Source organism: Mytilus trossulus, chromosome 13 (assembly GCF_036588685.1).
Source record: "Mytilus trossulus isolate FHL-02 chromosome 13, PNRI_Mtr1.1.1.hap1, whole genome shotgun sequence".
Classification (NCBI taxonomy): domain Eukaryota; kingdom Metazoa; phylum Mollusca; class Bivalvia; order Mytilida; family Mytilidae; genus Mytilus; species Mytilus trossulus.
In genome coordinates this window covers 7,546,453-7,567,377 of record NC_086385.1, presented here as the reverse complement: position 1 = coordinate 7,567,377, position 20,925 = coordinate 7,546,453, and the positions used below count along the sequence as shown (strand labels likewise).

Here is a 20,925-nt window from a genome sequence, read left to right as displayed (position 1 = left end):
GGGCTTTACTCGTTGTTGAATTCCGTATGGTGACCTATAATTGTTTATTGTCTGTATCATTTGTTCTCTTGCGGAGATTTGTCTCATTGGCGATCACACCACATCTTCCTTTTTATAGAAAAGTTAAAAATAATCCACGACGCAACAAAACAAAAAAGAGACTAAAATAAAACGTCAGTCGTACATCATTGACAATTATGTTAGTTTATTTTCTCTTTTATTCTTCCAATATACAGTCACTGAATAAATCTTTACAAACCATCATGCACTTAACTGATATAAAAGACTTTATGCAAACACTTTCATTTAATTTCTTCAAACACGTGTATCACCATACAATTCGGGGACGATTGACGTTCTTTTTTTGCAGCTATTTTTCATCGTATATCCAAATGTCAAATAACCCCCTGGAAAAAAATAAAAACAAAATAAAATTAACACTAATCGATCAAAAACTATAACACAATGAATAGAATTATTAACTGCAGAAAAACTGTTGTAAGTGAATATTTTTGTCTGATACCTTTCTGCACAGAAATATAAGGAAGTATCTACATTTGTATATAAACAGGTCCATTTAACAAGAGGGACAAAAGATAACACAAGGACATTCAAACTCATAGATCGAAAATATACTGACAACGCCATGGATAAAGAACAAAAAAACAACCAGACAAATAATAATACACAGGACACAACATAGAAAACTAAAGACTAAGCGGCACATGTATAGCCATGTCAAAATTAACCTCTGAAAAAAATTCCAACAAATAAAAAAGGGAGGGGTTTTCTCAGCATAAACATCATACTGAGGAGTCATAAACGTGTCCTGAAGACATCAATATATCACTGTGTTCCATCACATTTACTTTGTCTTCTTTGTAAACAAATAAATGCTAGTACTTATACTGTGTCGCTCGGATTAAAAAAACGCAATTTGTATACGTGTGCCTGTAAAAAAAAATCTTTATACAGGGGTCTAAACATGCCAAATACAGCACAAACAAAAATATCCCAAAAACATAAAAAATGAAAAAAGTCCATTTTAACAAAACGTATTTGACGCACAGGTCGAACAACTGCTGACTGCCAGTGACGATTGCCAAATAAATTGATAACAGTCAGGATGTAACAACTGGATCTTTATATTGTCTTAATATCAAACAGAAAACAATACACTTGCGGCAAAAAAGGTAAATATATATAAATAAGATACCTTGTTTAAGTTGACTCTCCATTTAAGTATGTAAAACTCGTGTGTTCTGAAATATAAAACATACAAGTAATTGTTTAATATATGAAAAGATATACATAAGATGGTAATATTAACAAACTTTCTTCAATATGTATCAAAAAAATTGCTCATGCTTTAGTCGACAAATGATCATTGTGAACGAATATATTAATACACCCAATAATAACCAAGCTATACATGCATTACGAAATCACAGGCATGCACGTCAGGAATATGACAGTTCTTGTCCATTCGTTTTTTATGTGTTCTGTCATTTTTTTTGTCAAATGATTTGATTTTCCTCTGAGTACAGTGTTTATTTGATTTTACTTTTTATGAACAGATGGAACCGGACATTGCTTAAATCATAATATCGTAGTTTGTTAAAGTGACAAATTTTCAAAATTTGGTTTAACATAATATAATAACAAAAGTTTTAAAGATGTTCAGCGTTGTGTAGAGCCATGAAAAGGAAGACATATTACCAGACTTTTCGAAAGCGCCTTACGATTAGTTTCATTTCCGTTCATCAACCATCAGATCGCAGACGACTCAAGAGTGAAAATAGATGAACTGTCTGATATATTATGTAATCAAGCTGGGTTCTTTTTTTCTAAATAAAATAAAGTATTTATATATGTACTTTTTTATATTGGCCCTGTAGCATGCCCCCTGATATAAGAAATAGCCTCGGACAGTTATTTTGACTTCATTATAACAATCGTTATTTTATATTTATATCTAGGGCATGTTACATGGCCAATATGGAAAAAAATATATATACATTACTACCATACATAGCATAACTGATAATTATGTTAAAGCTGTACAATAGTTTATCAGATACTAAGAATTGTAGTCAGCGAGTTTGACTTGTTTTATTATACTTATGAATAATTTCTTGAAAAATATAATTCGAATTATCCCCCCAAAAAGGGAAAAATAGTCATCATGGATAAACGAACCCTCATCAGTCTCTCTATTTGTGGGGTTTTGTGTGTTTCCTGTCCATGATTCAGCTTGTTGCTTTGCTGAAAAGGAAGTGAAGATGAAGAACAATGAATTTGTTCATTTCACAAAAAAAACAGGCAAACTGGACAATTTTAGTAGTGTTGCAGATGGGAACAAATTAAAATCATTCGCAAAGTCTCAGGTTTTTGTTCATCTTGCTCGCATTTAATCTGTATAAGTACATATATCCATTTGCATCTATCAACAACATGACGACTAACACCTAACCGTTTCTTCATTGTTGTTGCTGCCAAGGTCTCATGATATTACACCGGAACAAAAATATTATATTGGATAAAAGCACATATATGTTAGTACATATTCAGCAAACTGCAAGAAATCATTTAATGTTTTGAGCACATAACCACCTCAATAACATCTCAAGAAAGCCGTGGTGTAGTGGTTAGTGCATCGGACTACTAACACAATGGTTCCAGGTTCGATTCCCGTTTGGGATGAAAATTTCAGGAACTCAATTTTCGGCTCTCCCTTGACACCATTTGCGAGTATGGTCTTGAGGAAACGATGAAAGTCCGTCGGACGGGGACGATAAATGGCTGGCCCGTGTTAAGAGAGAGCCACATCTCTTGCACGTTAAAGACACCCTTGTAGATTTCGAAAAAGAGTAGGCTAATGCCGCTACAAGGCAGCACTCGCACCCGCAAAGTGGAAAGGGATTAATATAAGTTTTTAAACTTGTTTTCCAATCCACTATAAATAAATATGTTTAAACTAATAACGTCTCATTATTACGAATGTTACTAAGTAGTTTGTGACGTATATTTAGCTATAAAGATAACTTAAAAAGTCAGAGTCTAAAAAAGGAAAAGAAATGTGTATCCGTAAATAAAATATTTGTCATTTAAAATTATGTGACAAACATATTTGCTATGGATATTATGAAATTAACAATACAGTAAGAACTTTTGCGTTATTATACATACATTTTTCCAGAAGGTGATAAAATATCAACATTATCACAGCTAAAACAATACCAACACCAAAAAAATATTCTTTATCTGAAAATATACAACTATTTACAATAACCTGATTTGTTGTACTATACTATTCTTCTTTATTTAATACTGCTATTAAACAGTGTTTTAACAGAACTGTGGGATGAAACCCCTGACTGTTTGTTGCACTTTATCCTGACACTTGTTTGGTTTTATTTTAAACAAAAATCACAAATGACAAATAGATAAAAAAAAAAAAAGAAAAAAAAATCACAACAAAATCTAAAAAAATCACAAAAGGATAGAAACTTGGCGCTTGAAAATTTTTTTTTTTTAATCTTGTCATTTAAATCTCTGATATAAAACACACACACACACACACACACACACACACACATACTCGAAGAATAAGAAGTTCAAAGAAAAAAGTATTTCCTCGTGGAAAATGAAAAATGCATACTGCATCGCAATCAATTCTAACCAAATATGAAGCTATCAAAGGACAAAGATGTATGCTTATACAGTACATGTATCATACAAACAACAGAATAATAGAGGTCTGCAATGTGAGAGGCATACACAAGCATATTGTGGCTGGTTGGGACATTTTAACCAATGACTGTGGTGAATCATTACAATATGCGAAAAAACTCTATACTTTATTTGTAAAGTGTCATTCGGTTGATACAAAAATAAACACAAACAAAAAACGACTTACCCGAGGACAAAATACTTAACGTTTTAAACTAAGAAAACATTTATATCCTCAAAGATATTTTGTGAAATTTTCAATCACACTTGTCAGGAAGTCGAATCAATAAGTACATTTTATGTTTTTACACATGAAAATTCCCGATTTGTGTAAATTGATTTTTGAATATGTGTTAAAACAGTTGTTGGCATGACACGGGTTATGTTCTTCTCATATATGTTATGATGGTATGATACTAAACCCCTAACGGGAAGGATTGTGCCTGAGGTTCATATGATGAAATCATAATCTTTCAGTCAGTTTAATTGAAGTCTGGAGCTGGCATGTCAGTTAACTGCTAGTAGTCTGTTGTTATTTATGTATTATTGTCATTTTGTTTATTTTCTTTGGTTACATCTTCTGACATCAGACTCGGACTTCTCTTGAACTGAATTTTAATGTGCGTATTGTTATGCGTTTATTTTTCTACATTGGTTAGAGGTATAGGGGGAGGGTTGAGATCTCACAAACATGTTTAACCCCGCCGCATTTCTGCGCCTGTCCCAAGTCAGGAGCCTCTGGCCTTTGTTAGTCTTGTATTATTTTTATATTAGTTTCTTGTGTACAATTTGGAAATTAGTATGGCGTTCATTATCACTGAACTAGTATATATTTGTTTAGGGGCCAGCTGAAGGACGCCTCCGGCTGCGGGAATTTCTCGCTACATTGAAGACCTGTTGGTGACATTCTGCTGTTGTTTTGTATTTGGTCGGGTTGTTGTCTCTTTGACACATTCCCCATTTCCATTCTCAATTTTATTTTTATATATATTTATAATATACAATGAAGGCAACAGTAGTATTCAGCTGTTTGAAAGAGAAACTAAAACTGAGGTAAACAAATCAACTATTAGGGGAAAACAACGATTTAACAGAAACACAAACAACTAAACGATCAGATACAATGTGTATTAACCTAAATATTGCTGAACATATATTACACATTGATTCACAAAAATGCAACAATGCTCATAGACATTTTAAAATTTAATTCAAATGAACAATATATGAAGTATAACCGAACCGGAAAATATAGTTCACCAGACGTTTTTTTTTCATTAATATATTTTTTTATAATCTACTGTTATTAATGTGTTACCTACATTTGCATTCCGTGTAAAACAACCCTGCAATCATCGGAGAGACGGTAACGATACAAATCAAACCAGTAAAAATCAAGTGTCTCCCCTCTGTAATGAAAAATATAATCTATGAACATATAGTATTATAAAGTGTAGTGATATGGTAAACACCAAATGCAACCTGCCTTTTTTAAATAGTCGTACATGATTGTTCATATAACATTAACTAGAGGCTCTAAAGAGCCTGTGTCGCTCACCTTGGTATATGTGAATTAAACAAAGGAAGCAGACAGTTAATGACAAGATTGTGTTAAGGTGATTGTGATGTGTTTGTACATCTTACTTTACTGAACATTCTTGCTGCTTACAAATATCTCTATCTATAATGAACTTGTCCGTGTAGTTAGTAAAAATTTACAATTTTTTTGAAAATTGTTAAAAATTGATTAAAAAGGACAATAACTTCTCAGGGGGTCAATTGACCATTTTGGACATTTTGACTTATTTTTTAGTCTTAAATTGCTGTACAGTATTGTTGTTTACAGTTTATCTCTATCTAAAAAAATATTCAAATTTCCTTAAACTTACCACTTTAGGGGCAGCAACCTAACAACGAGTTGTCCGATTCATCTAAAAATTTCAGGGCAGATAGATCTTGACCAGATAAACAATTTTAACCTTGTAAGATTGCTCTAAATGCCTTGGTTTTTGAGTTATAAGCCAAAAACTGCATTTTATCCCTATGTTCTATTTTTAGCCGTAGCGACCAATTTGGTTGGTTTGCCCGGTCACAAAACACAATTTTAAAACTAAATACATCAATGGGTTGTCTGATTCATCTGAAAATTTCAGGGCAGATAGATCTTGACCTGATAAACAATTTCAGATTTGCTCTAAATGCTTTGGTTTTTGAGTTATAAGCCAAAAACTGCATTTTACCCCTATGTTCTACTTTAAGCCATCGCGGCCATGTTTTTTGATGTAATGGGAATTTAAACACAAACTTTTTTCTAGATAACCTAGGACTCAATCAGATGAAGTTTAGTTTGAATTGGTTCAGTAGTTTCAGAGGAGAAGATTTTTGTAAAATTAACGCCAGACGACGGACGACAGACGACGACAGACGACGGACGCCAAGTGATGAGAAAAGCTCACTTGCCCTTTTAGGCCAGGTGAGTTAAAAAAAAACAGGCAAGATAGACACTGCACATGCAATTTACTGACCCTTATACATTGTATAAGAACACTTACACACCATGTAACTAATAATATTCATTCTAAGAGTTATTTTTGTATATGAGTTTATATTCTACACAGAATATAATGGCAAACAAAGTTTACTGGCATGAAAATACGGATTTTTTTGTGTTATTAAAATTTGCTGTTACAAAATATTAGAAATTATTATAAATTAAGGAATGTTTCTCCTTTATGCAAAGCTCTGATTCCTTTCACGGATTTGGCTATACTTTGTGGACCTTTTGGATTATAGCTCTTCATCTTTTATACATGCTTTGGATTTCAAATATTTTTGCCACGAGCATCACTGAAGAGACATGTATTGTCGAAATGCGCATCTGGTGTAAAAAAATTGGTACCGTTGATTTTATTACAATACATGAAGTATAACATTGAGACATAACAATTTATTAATATTACTTACTCAAGATGCAAATGCATACATCAGTTCCGTTCAAGCATGTGCATTCTGAATAACAAAAGCATGAAACACATTATTACTTTGAAATAAAACAAGGCATCGACACCGTTAACATTACTTGTAACCTTTTTACAATTCTCAGATTTTTTTTAAAGAACAATGTTAATGTTTAATATATTTTAAAGCTAGAACTGAGGTAAATAAAAGAAGTTCTGTAATCGTGATATAGAAGTAATGTTTCCAGTTATAAAAAGTAAAAAAAAGTCATCTGGCAGAAATTAATGTACTAGTTACTAGTAATTTAAATTAGATATCAATGAATGCATGCTCATAATCACTTGTCTGGATTGAATTTCATGTCAAGTTCTAAAGATGGAACTAAATGGGTATTATTTTAGTATAAGTTGCATGATTGTTTTATTAGTTGTCAGTGGCTTTGAACTAGCTATCAGTAACTGCGAGAACTCTCATATGTTTACTAAGTGTCATTATGTTGTTGGGATGTACAGGGAACCGGCCATGTCCAATATGATTTGTTGTTAGATGTATTTATATTCATATTGATTTGATGAGTTGAGCCCTTTTTCAACTGATTTTTCATAGTTTCTTATAAAAGAGGGACGAAAGACACCAACTTATAATGTTGTACTAGTAAGTCATTGTCTCAGGTGAGGGATGGTTTGGATCCCGCTAACAAGTTTTACCCGCCATATTCTGTAAATGTGTGCCTGGAATGCACTGGTTGTCCGTTGTTGCTGTGTTACATATTTGTTATACGCTCATATTTGTACATAATGTAGGCCTTTTGTTTTCTCGTTTGAAACGTCTAAAATATGCCATTTCTTGAACTTTTATAGCGGAGTATGCTTAACACTCTTTTCAGTGGAACGTATGGAACCTATAGTTGATAATGGCTGTGCCTCGGGTGAAGATTTGTCTCATTGGAAACAACACCCCATTTTCTTATTTTTTTAGTATTATCCCCGAATGTAAACAGATTTATCCCCAAGTTTAAAATTACACAAGCAACACAACGGGGATCACATATTGAACGGTATCAGCCCATCCTTCTGAATCACCTGAGATCAGTTTCTAGCTTAATTTAGTGAAGATTAATCTTAAGTTTCTAATTTTTTATTAATTTTTTGTTAACTGTGTCAGTATATTTTTGACTTACTAAATTCAATGTGATTGTTCCTTTGATATCTTACGTATCTATAATAATGTTGATAACACAAAACTAAACGTTTACCATTGAAACAACTAACGTTGTCTAGTGTCGTTTAATTGTTACATTTATTAAAAAAAAACAATGACAGTAACGTCACACTAGGAATATGAACGTTTTTTTGTTTTATCTATATACATTATAATGTGCATAATTATACAGTTTTGATTACTTATTCATAATTTTTTTTCGTAAATATCATGAATATATTGGTTATGAAAACTGTTTTATTAAACTGCAGTTGACTTGACATTTATCATCATTAATGAATACATTATTATTGGATGTTGCAGTTAAGGGACTTTGTAATATTCTCGTTATTCTTCCAAGAACAAATTGAAACAATTGAGTAGTTGTATTCGTCAAAATTCAAATGAAATAAAAATTAGTTACCAATCTTCCTGCAGTTTTTTGAAAACATTAAAAGTGTATGATATAACAAGCTTGCTATTATAATCAGGGTGAAACCTAACATCGTCCATGCATAGAACTCTTCATAACATCTGCCTAAAATATAATTTTACAAGCATTGTAAAGTATTAATAATCATGTCATGTATTTTCGAGATAATGCAATCCTTTACTTGTATAGTACATTGGTTAGAACTAAACTTTTCAAAAGAGTAGTCATTAGACCCATATATTTGCAAAAACAATCAAGATATGATTAAGAGCCTAAATGATAGATCCAAGGAAATCCTTAATTTCTAGTTCTAGAATATATTTACGGAACCTAATCAGGGAAATTTGGATTTTAATAGAAAGAGCATCAACAATATATATAATACGTCGATAATAGAACGATGAAGGAAATGTGTAATGTGTCAAAAGGCAAACAACCAAACCAAAGACAGACAAACTTCCAAAAATAGACATATAAAGCTACATTTTTAAAACCAATACAAAAAAAAAACATCTGATAAGTAGTCACAGCTTACAGTGTTAAGCCCTTCCTATAATCAAAGGATCGTATACATACAATGTACTATAAGGGTGTGATTGATTACGTTGTTACGAAATTTTATGATGTTATGATACTGTTTACATTGTACTAGTAGCTAAGCATTTGGAATAAGAATGCATGATTTCATTAGGTAATGCTCTATTTTACACGGAATGATTCGCTTTCTTTGTTGTATTAAAGTAACTATAAATAAGAAGATGGGGTATGAGTACCAATAAAATAACTCTTCCTCTTTATTACAATCGTTGAAAAGGATATAACATTAGTTAACAGTACAGAGACACATATCCTTGACTTACAAAGGACAGCAATCTGTTCAGGTAAAATAATAATTGTGTTTAACATTTCAAATATTAAAAATCGAGAAACAATTATGAATCACACCAACACACAACAACAACTGAATAAATGACACTTGCCTATTGATTAAACTGCAAGTTAAACAGTTTACATGCACCAACCTTCATCCTTACCCGAGACAACAGTGTTACATTACAACATAAAAAGACACACAAAAACATATAGATTGCACTGCTTAACTCGATTAAAAATACATTAAAAAAACAAGCTAACATATACTGAACTTGTAAGTTTGATCTATGAACATTGTCAACAATATATCTTATAACAAGTCAAGAATATATCAAATTATCAAATAGTTCGTTTCTATGCACGTGTTTCGATTGTTTTTGTTGACCTGCAGTGTTTCTGTATTTCGTTTTTTCTACTTATAGTTGATGCGCTTCCTCGGTTTTAATTTATTGCACTACTTACTTCTTGTTTCTGTTCTTTTATAGATTTCTAAAAAGATAGATACATTGTTATTTAAATAATTTTGAAGTCGCACTTTAAATGTATTCATTCTAAATAATATTTTATCTGTTTGTTTTTGGTAACAGGTGTTCATCAGATATAAATAAACAGAGTACTATAGTCTAATTAACCTATTCATAAAAAAATCTTACATATTAAAATGAGCCTACCAGAGTTGGGGTAATTGTAATTGTAATCGTTAATTAGCTGTAATTAATTCAAGTGTTCAAGTAATCATTGCAATCATTAATCAGCCAAAAATCTGATTACATGTTATTTAATTTAATCAATTATATTTCAAAATACCCTGTAATCCTGATTACTTTTAGATTACTTTCTGATTACAATGAAAAATAATTTAAAACTGTGTTTATGGTTAATAAATGAAACTTTTTGTTATTCATATTTGATAAATTTATAACATGTAAACATAGTTCTCTTTTCTTGAAGCATATGAATGGATTTGTATACTTGAAACTTCTGTAAAAAATAAACTGCTACAGTATTGAAAAGTCATCATTAGCCTGAGTAAAAGATATTGTACATTATATTCACATTTTAAAGATGAACATAGTACATATATTTGGTAATAACTGTTATAATCAAGTTATAATTTTCTTTAATCCTTGAATTATAATATTTTGTTAATATTGTGATTTTTGTCAACTTTGAATTGACACCAATTAAGGATTGTTTTTATCGCAATTACCAATTGTGTTTAGCTGTAGGGCAATATATATATATATATATATGATAACAGATAAATCAGACAAAATTTATCTTATAAGTACAAAATAAATTAAAAGTAAAAAACATAAACAAATTTTGGTATGTATTTGGACTGGACATGTAAAATGCAATGATTCTTTTAGTACTTATATTTTGTTTACAATTTGATGAAACATTTCTATTAAATTTTACATAGTTTTTAACTCGTAACTTTATTTTTATCATGTTTATCCACAATCTATATACCTATATGGAGTTATTTTCTTTCAGAACGACAGGTCATTCTTTTTCAGAATCAACCCGGGCGATACCATGTTTCAATGATATATGCTCCAAGGCATAAAATAATGACCTGTGTGAGGTCATTATTTTCCTTCATAAACATGCAATCTATGATGTATCTTCAAAACTTTATTCGTCTTATAGTTTTGTGTTGACGATTCGGAAATTTATTTTTTAAAGTTCAATCAATGAAAGGTGTAAAAGAAACCGTCATTGTAGTCCCGCATTTTAATTTTAGAAACAAATAACGTGAAGTTTTGTAAATTTATCGCTACAATAAAGAAACATTATCATATATGTCAGATGAAATTTAGTGTAGACTTTCATAAAATAAATCACGATTTAACATATTCGTGTGTAAGATTTTGAAAATCTTTTCGAGTCCAGCTGAATATGTTGATTGATTTGTGGTTGCTTGCTTAACGTCCAGTGGCAAATATTTCATGCATGTTCAGAACGATATACACTGCATAGGAAATCATACTGTAACCTACATGTATTTATATTCGTGTCAGTTCTTAACTTTTTAAAATGTATGTATACCTTTTACTCTATCAAATAATCAACTAATAAGATCATATTATATTCTATTAAAACATTAACGTAGCTCACGAAAGGGTCGGGAGCGGAGGGTATATAATTATATCCTGATTATCTTTTATTGCTATTCAAAAGACAATCTTTCTGAATTTTCCATTCGATTCAAGTAAAATTGTTAAAAAAATAACCACTTTTCCACGATAGAAATAACATAACAAATAGAAACAAAACATACCCCCTCCCCCTTTTCCATAAGCTAAGTGGTACAATAAATTACTTACAATGTGTCTTGTATTTGTCATACACAGTTATCGGATGGTAACAATACATTTGTGTCTTACTTCATGCAGTAACAGTAATATTTTTTATTGTGTATGGATAATAATTTTTAAAAGGTTTATATCTAAATTATTTAATGAGTTTTATTTCACATTCTAAATGAGCCACAGGGCGTCTTAAAATCTGAACGCATTAGAAAGGAATATCCCACTTTAGTGTTGTCGGTAAAATAGGATACTAAATTTTACAAATCTTTATAAAGTTTATATTTTTTTGACGGAATATAGGTCAGATAATGCATATTTTAAGGTGTTTTCTTGTCGTAGAACATACCTCGGGGTGTCAGGATTGTTAAAAGAAAGACCTCCCTCCGATCGTTCTTTCATTTGATCAATCCTTACACCCCTCGGTGTGTTCTACGAAAAGAAAAACCTTAAAATATGCATTATCTATAACTTAACTTTAAGAACCTACACCTTGAAATACATATAGTCTAGAACACCAAACTCTTTATAAACCTTCATCCTGATTATTCAATTGAAGTCAAAATAGTTCAGGAATCAATGATGATAAACTGTAATGGGCCATAACCAGTGACACAATGTTCATGCATATATGTTGTGTTTTTTGTTGTTTATTAAATAGATGAAGTTTGAAGTTATTATTTTATAACATATCAAATAAAATTAGTTCTTAACGCTATAGATATATTAAACGTTTATTCATTCACATCATTCAAATGTTGTTGTTTTTTTTAAATTCATTGTAATCAGATGTAATCATGATTACTTTGCCAATGCAATCATTAATTTTATCGGATACTTTCAGAACTGATGTAATCATTAATTTAATTTAATCGTAAAAATGGCAAAGTCATTGTAATTTAATCAATTACATTTAAGTAGTCAGATCCATCTCTGGAGCCTTCCATGTCAAATGTTTTGTACTATTTTCTCCCAGAACCGATTCACAACGGTATACTGAACAAGTGAGGAAAGTGTGAAGACATTTGCGTTATAACTTGATTCTTTGACATTTTTGTATCGTTAAGATATGTTAAATATGCTAAGATGTTCAATCAGAATACACGCAATAGGACATCGAGCATAGTACTAACTAAGAAACTAGTGGAATTAATTAGTTATTACTGAAAATGTATTTCACCAGGGTTTTCGATATCATAAACTAGTCAACATATTTACTTAATGTTATCATCGGTACAAGGACATATATTCGTAAATATAACTCAACATGCATACATCTTCAGAAATTTCACATCCTATCTGTTATGGTAATATACTTTACAAAGCACAAAGATGTCAGTATTCACATCAAAATCTAACCAAACTTTTTAACAGACTTATTAAGAAGGGATATAGTTAAGATACTGTTGTTAGGTCTTAACATTGTGCATGCTTTGGCTTTAATATTGATTCACTAATAGGGTCTTTGCATCGAAATTAAATACATTTAGTCTAAATCCAGTTGTTGGCATAACACGGGTTATGTTTTTCTCATATATTTTATGATGGTATAAAACTAAACCCCTAGCGGGAGGGATCATGATTAATATTCATGTGACGAAGACATAATTTTTCAATTAGTTTGATTGAGGTCTAGAGCTGGCATGTCAGTAACTGTCAGAAGTCCTTCGTTTATTTGTGTATTGTTGTCATTTTGTTTAGTTTCTTTTGTTCCCTATTCTAACATCGGACTCGCACTTCTCTTAAAACTAGTTTTACTGTGCGTATTGGTGTGTGGTTGATTTTGCTATATTGGCTAGAGGTATGAGGGAAGGGTTACGATCTAAAAAAAAGTTTAACCCCGCCGCATGTTTGCGCCCGTCCCAAGTCAAGGGGGCCTCTTTACTTTGTTAATCTTGTAAGATTTTTATTTTTAGTTTCTTGTGTAAAAATCGGAGTTTACTTTGACGTTCATTATCACTGAACTAGTATACATGTTTGTTTATGGGCAAGCTGACGGACTTCTCCGGATGCGGGAGTTTCTCGCAGCATTGATGGCCCATTGGTGGCCTTCGGCTAATGTCTGCTCAATGGTTGGGTTGTTGTCTCTGACACAATCTTAATTTCCATTCTCAATTTTATTTTGGAAGGTCATAAATCCGATGGAAGTATTTGATTATTGCATGCTTATATTGGGGAGTTTCAATCGTATTCTGAATTGTTTACCGGATTTTCCACTTTGCCTCATATTCTTATTTAGCAAAAATTATGCACCTTATTAAAAGAGCATCTAAAGCCAGATGCAAATACATATGTTCAAACTTTTTTTATGAAATTTGTTAGTAACGATTAACAAAAGAACTATGTTAATTGCAAATGCTTTGATACTATAACTGCCCTTGAATTTTAATTTAGTTGATATATTGGCTCTTAAAAATATTTATATCATTACCAGGGAACTCAATACCAAAATTTATGATAAAAATATAATTTTTCATTTCCTATTGTTTAATATCATTTTTTAGATGGTAACGTCCCCTAGTCATTATATTATATAACAACGCAGTAAATTTTAGCGAGAAAAAATTGTGTATTACTGACGAAATATTACACCGGGGTTTTCGATATCAAACACTAGTTAAAACTCGGTACAAGGTCATAATTCGTAATAATAATTCAACATGCAGACGTCTTATACGTTCAGGTATTTCACATCCAATTTTTGTATGCTATAATTCTTATCAAAGCACAAAAATGTCGGCATCAATGTAAACTTTTAACAAACAGACTTATTAAAAAGGGATATATATATAGGGCTTTAATATGGATTCACTTATAATGTCTTTGCATCGGAAATAAACACATTTATTGTAAAACCAGTTGTTGGCATGATACGGGTAATGTTCTTCTAATATATGAGATGCTGGTATAAAATCAACCCATAACGGGAGGGATTGTACTTGATATTAGTGATGAAGACATATTCTTTCAATCAGTTCAATTGAGGTCTGGAGCTAACATGGTAGTAACTGATAGTAGTCTTTTATTAATGTATGTATCATCAACATTTTATTTAGTGTCTTGTGTTTGGGTTCGAACTTCTCTTAAACTGAGTTTGATAGTGCGTATTGTTTGGTATTTTTTTAATACATTTGCGAGGTATAAGGGGGGAGGGGGGTGAGGTCTCATAAAACATGTTTTCCCCGCCGCATCTTTGCGCCTTTTCCAAGTCAGGAGCATCTGGCCTTTGTTAGTCTTAAATGATTTTTTTTTTAAATTTTGTGTATATTTTTGAGTATATTGACGTACATTAACCCTGAACTACTATACAATTTTGTTTAGGGGCAATTTGAAGAATACCGCCGGGTGCAGGAGTTGCTCGCTTCAATGGATACCCATTGATGGCATTCGATTGACGTATAATCTTTGGTTGGGTTGTTATCTCTTTGACATATTCCCTATTTCCATTGTCAATTTCACTAACTCTGTAATGTTGGTTCATCTCTTGATGTTGTATAAAATCTTCCGCTAAGATTTTTGTAGACTTATGTATAACATGCTCTTAATTTTGGGAAAATATGACGTGGTTCAATAACTGCTTTATGTTATACAGACAGTCATCACAATAATCATTCCAAATTGTACTTGTAAGCCATAACTGCTTTTTATATATACATGAGATATATTATAAACTATCCTATGGAAGGAAGGACTAGGATACTGTTATTAAAAGTAAAAAAAGAAAGAAAAAAAATAACGCTTAATTAAAAATTAAATCCGAAATATATAAGCTAGAAAGATAAACTGTGTTTATAAGTTAATGTTGGTTTTCTATTATACATGTTTTTTATTTATATAAGAGCTATATTGGTGTTATTCTTAACTTTATCAAGTCAAAAACACATTTAACGACATTTAACAGGTAAAAACTTAACAACGCGTTCACTCACGTGTACTAATTGTACGCCATGTTACTCAGAATAAACCGTAAAACCTCATAAAAAAAAACGGCGTCTTATTTGTTTGTAAAAAAGGAAGCTCACTTCAATCTTTGAAATAATTATGCGTGTATGCATTTATAGTACTGCAACCACAGTTCATTTTTTAAACTTTAATGGTCCAGAGGAACACACACCTCAATTATATATAGACGGGAAGAGGAAAACGTGAACAATAAGAAAAGTTTGGTCGTAAAAATCCAGAGTGGTCACATTTTTGTGAAATTGAGGTCAAAGGTCAGACCTAAAAATATCAATATTTCAACCACAAGGATAAAAAGGAGAAATTTTCTGATATTTATTCAATAGAATGCTACAAAAACGATTCAATCATAAGCATTTGCTATAAACAATGTTAAAACGACAAATTTGACTACTTATATGAAGAGCTGCCATTACAAAATGGCGTTGATTTGGAACCTTCTGATCTTTTTCCATTGATGACATATAATCAAAATATAGATATTATTCCATCATATAAAACAATTTGCAGCCATGTGTTATTCCGGACCATTAAACTCGTTAACTAAGCGTCTTTTTGATGTCAGTTGCAGTACTATTAGTCATTGTATCATGGATTCATGGAAATCTTATCACGTGACTATACAGTTTAATGAATGCAAGTCATGACATTACGCGTATTAAAATTTGATATTCATAGCTGTATTTTAAGTGTTATTTTTAACTTTGCCATTAAAGTGCGAGGTTTGGCATGCCGCAAAACCAGGTTCAACCCACCACTTTTATTCCCCTTTAAAAGTGTCCTGTACCAAGTCAGGAAGATGGCTATTGCTATATTATTGTTCGTTTATGTTTGTGTTGCATTTTAACATTGAGTCGTTTGTGTTTTCTCTTATTTTTGAGATATTGAGATAAGACGTGGCACGGTACTTGTCTATCCCAAATTCATGTATTTGGTTTTCATGTTATATTTGTTATTCTCGTGGTGTTTTGTCTGAAGCTTGGTCCGTTTGTGTGTTACGTTTCGGTGTTATGTCGTTGTTCTCCTCTTAAATTTAATACGTTTCCCTCGGTTTAAGTTTGATACCCCGATTTTGTTTTTTGTCCATGGATATATGAGTTTTGAACAGCGGTATACTACTGTTGCCTTTATGTAAGTGTGCTAATTTACCATTTCAAACTCAGGATTTCAATATTCAGTTTAAACTCGTTCCATGTATTCATACGTTGAGCGTGACAAAAACACTAGCACTGACAACTGATGAACACTAATATTTAAAAAGAATAACAGACGTACCTTCTTTTAAAACAGTAATATTCACTGTTGCCTCGTCAACATTTGTTCCATGAGTGCACTTCCATTGCCCGTTGAGACTACTCTCAATATGGTGTTTTACGATGAATATCGTAGTGTTTGTAATACGACTTTGCTGTATTGTGTTGTTAGGAGAAGTATAACATTCTGGTATTGGGAATGGCGTCAAGCAATGGGCCAGTTCCTGATTCGACGGATTGTAAAACATAACTTTCCATGACAGTTTATTTACTTTGCATTTAAAAGATATTCCATCTTTTTCAGCTTGCCAAGTAAGACAGACTTGTATGTTACAAGAAAGAATGACTAAAAGAAAAATTAAAAAATGAGACATTCAGTGTTCTGTCTTAGATAAACTATACGTATATAGGTAATGTCCTTCAATTCCCGATCGATATCTTTGTTGAAGTTCATTGGCATATCTATTCTAGCAAAATCAATTATAAACTATACAATACTATAATTTGTAATGAGTGATGTATAACACACAATCCAAATGATTTAAAAAGAAGATGTGGTATGATTTCCAATGAGACACTGATGTTTTTTGTTTGTTTTAAATTGGATATTATTTGATCAAATATACACGGTATGTGCAGTATTGAGAACAAGTATATTGATTTTAAAATAATGTAATGAATTTACATCGACAATAATTAGGGGGTTCATATTGCAGAATGTACTATTTTGTAAAACATAAAATTGTTTCAAACCATGTCATATTTGTTCATTATACAGAAGACTCATGCATTCCTATTGCCCTAATTACACCCTATGTAAGAATGCCGAATTTTGATTGGTTGGTAACCTTTTTTTCTTATTTGAAACGAGTTTGCATGTTTTCCCTACTGCCGGTGAATTTGCCTCAAATTCCCCTCTTTTCCAAAGTAATTACCATTTTGGATATTCCTTTTTTACCCTTCTGACCCTCCTTCCGCCAAATTTATTCGAATATGACGTTACAGTACTTACACGTATAAGTACATGCATATTTTCCGCAGTATACACGTATTTATGCATGGATTACAAAATATTTCCTTTCACCAGAAAAGAAAGATTCAATCAAAATATATTCGGTGTAATTAGACAGATATATCAAGTTATGGAGGGGTATTTGCAAAAACTACCAGTCTTGGGACCCAATTTCATTTGCCTTACGTTTCGGTAAATTCCATAGTCCCTTGACTGGTATTTTTCGCAAATACACCTCCATATCATAATATATCTGTTTAATATCACATGTTAACTGTATTTTTGTCAGCTAGACATTTACGATTGATGAAATACGCGATCATTTGCATTGGAGGCCATCGCTGTTATTACATAAAACTGTTTTAACACAAAGAACAAGAATAAAACATCATGTGAAAATAAGATAAATATCCAGTATACCAGTATTGCTTATGTAGAGAATCAACAACGTCAAGATGAAAAATGTGTTTTGCATTTTGATCTTGCGTGCTATTAGATATTTTCATTCCTTCAGTTGAAAAGACAAACAACCATCCACACGTTTATTTTCTGAAATATACAAGATTTTTTATAGAATTATTGGAAAATTAACAAAAAAAAAAAAGTAATATGAAATGTATATATATGTAAAAACAACTTCACAAAAAACAACATACCAAAAGTGCAAATATGAAAATTCAAAAGAAAATTCATTAGTTATCAAATTTATCAGGATTAAAATTTGATAAGCCAGACAATACAATGATATCAAAAAGTGAGTTGTTGCAAAAAAGAATTAAGACACAAGTCATACTTTTTAAGGATGTCGAGTAAAAGTTTATGCAAATCAAGACAAAAACTAGTCTTTTCAGACTTTTTGACTTTTGTAGTGACTAAAATCGAGATTAAGACTGTTTTTCAGAACCGTAGAAATAATTAGGTAGCTACTGTGCATTATACTTTTACTGCTTATTTGTATGTTAGAAACACGGTTCGTGAAGCTCCCTTTCCCCCCAGTATTAGCTACATCCATTTATGCTAGAACTGTTACCCAAATTTGAATAGAATCCTTACATGACTAGAGGTTATAATTCGATCAATATAGCCAATGCAATTTCAATAGTCCCTCTCATTGCGGCTAAATCTGTAACACTGTTTCTTTGAAGTTTCGTGAAAATTTATATCTCAGAACGGAAAGTTGATATGCGCTACTATTTTTTTCAAAGGTCAAAATATAGGATGGTGCGTAGTTTTTTCAACATTTATATTCCCTCAACTACTACGAGTTTAAACTTATACCAAAATACTCTACAACCCCTACCTCCCCTTTCGGACTTTCTACGAATGCAATTTTAGGCGCTACCTTGTTTTTTCTTTACTGGTAACATGTCTTATAACATTAACGGTACCAATTTTCCTGCACCAGGTGCGCATTTCGACAATACATGTCTCTTCAGTGATGCTCGTGGTCAAAATATTTGAAATTCAAAGCTTATATAAAAGATGAATGAGCTATAATCCAAAAGGTCCAAAAAGTATAGCCAAATCCGTGAAAGGAATCAGAGCTTTGCATGAGGGAGAAACATTCCTTAATTTATAATAATTTCTAACATTTTGTAACAGCAAATTTTAATAACACAAAAAAATCCGTATTTCATGCCAGTGCCGAAGTACTGGCTACTGGGCTGGTGATACTCTCTGGGACTAACAGTCCACCAGCAGAGGCATCGACACAGTGGTAGTAATAACATTTAACGGTACCAATTGTCCTGCAACAGATGAACATTTCGACAATACATGTCTCTTCAGTGATGCTCGTGGCCAAAATATTTGAAATCCAAAGCTTATATAAAAGATGAAGAGCTATAATCCAAAAGGTCCAAAAAGTATAGCCAAATCCGTGAAAGGAACCAGAGCTTTGCATGAGGGAGATACATTCCTTAATTTATAATAATTTCTAACATTTTGTAACAGCAAATTTTAATAACACAAAAAAAACGTATTTTCATTCCAGTACCGAAGTACTGGCTACTGGACCGGTGATACCCTCGGGGACTAACAGTCCACCAGCAGAGACATCGACCCAGTGGTAGTAATAACATTAACGGTCTAAGTTGTGTCCCTGTGCATATGAGATGGAATACAGAGATCATATATGGGACCCAGTACGTTGACAAATTAACATATCTATAAATAGTATATATCTCCACAAAAGAGGCGAGACTTGTGAAAAAGCTGTTTTAATAAAGTGCAACCTAGAGAAGGTTTGAGTCAGAGAATTCTTTTAATGTCATGAACATATTTAAAGTGTATATTAGAAGAATATATCCTTATTATACATGTATTTATAACTTATTGGTCATTTGTTTTTTTGCCATGAGTTGACGTGTGTTTTCAAAGGATGCAACAAATGCAGTAAAAAATGCATCATATCCTGATCTTCATCAGAAACTAACAATGAGGGTATGTTGAAAACAAATCTTTACGACAAAGGAGATGATTTCAGCTTTTGAATTGGGAACTTTCCATGTCTTTGCAGCAACGTTCTAGCAGCATCTGTATACGTAGTATAAAACCTCCCGACTGGTACGATATTCCTGGGCTTTCGTTTCCAATCGTGATTTTCCTGATAGAGCTATATACGTAGTCATTCCGCGTGACACCCCTCATTATTTTCCTAGAAGACCTGGTATAGGCCGACCCTACCCCCATTTTTTTTACATGTTTTTCGAATTTTGAGCTCTAGTTTCAGATTTTTGTACATAGCGCCCTTTGATACCTAATGCAAAAGAAGCGCCCGTTTCTCCTCTACAAGACCTGTAAAGTCATACCCCGTGACACCCCCATTATTTTTCTCTAGATCTCCTGGAATAGGCCGACCCATCCCCATTTTTGGACATTTATTTTCGAATTTTGAGCTCTAGTTTAAAATTTTTGAACATAGCGCCCTTCAATACCTAGTGCAAAAGAAGCGCCTGTTTCTCTTCTTCAAGACCAATATAGTCATACCCCGTGACATCGATCCCCAATTACTTTTCTCTAGAACTCCTGGAATAGGCCGACCCTACCCCCATTTTTTTGACATTTTTTTCGAACTTTGAGCTGTAGTTTAAGATTTTTGAACATAGCGCCCTTCGATACCTAGTGCAAAAGAAGCGCCTGTTTCTCTTCTACAAGACCTATATAGTCGTACCCCGTGACACTCCTAAT

General features: G+C 32.1%; 1 protein-coding gene and 1 long non-coding RNA gene across 2 annotated transcripts; both read right to left on the bottom strand.

Annotated features, from left to right (window-relative positions):
* Positions 1-231: 231 nt before the first annotated feature.
* On the bottom strand, positions 232-6,742 carry LOC134694755 (uncharacterized). Its single transcript, XR_010102597.1, has 6 exons — positions 6,697-6,742; positions 5,055-5,141; positions 3,190-3,264; positions 2,200-2,265; positions 1,217-1,262; positions 232-407 (listed from the first exon to the last, which is right to left on the bottom strand). It is a non-coding gene; the product is annotated as an uncharacterized LOC134694755 (long non-coding RNA).
* Positions 6,743-8,306: 1,564 nt separating this feature from the next.
* LOC134695254 (uncharacterized) lies at positions 8,307-18,247 on the bottom strand. The gene is made up of 4 exons (XM_063556472.1): positions 18,157-18,247; positions 16,747-17,070; positions 9,659-9,685; positions 8,307-8,428 (listed from the first exon to the last, which is right to left on the bottom strand). The coding sequence occupies exons 1-4, from the start codon at positions 18,209-18,211 to the stop codon at positions 8,307-8,309; spliced, it is 528 nt and encodes a 175-aa protein (XP_063412542.1). The 5' UTR covers positions 18,212-18,247.
* Between the last annotated feature and the right edge of the window lie 2,678 nt (positions 18,248-20,925).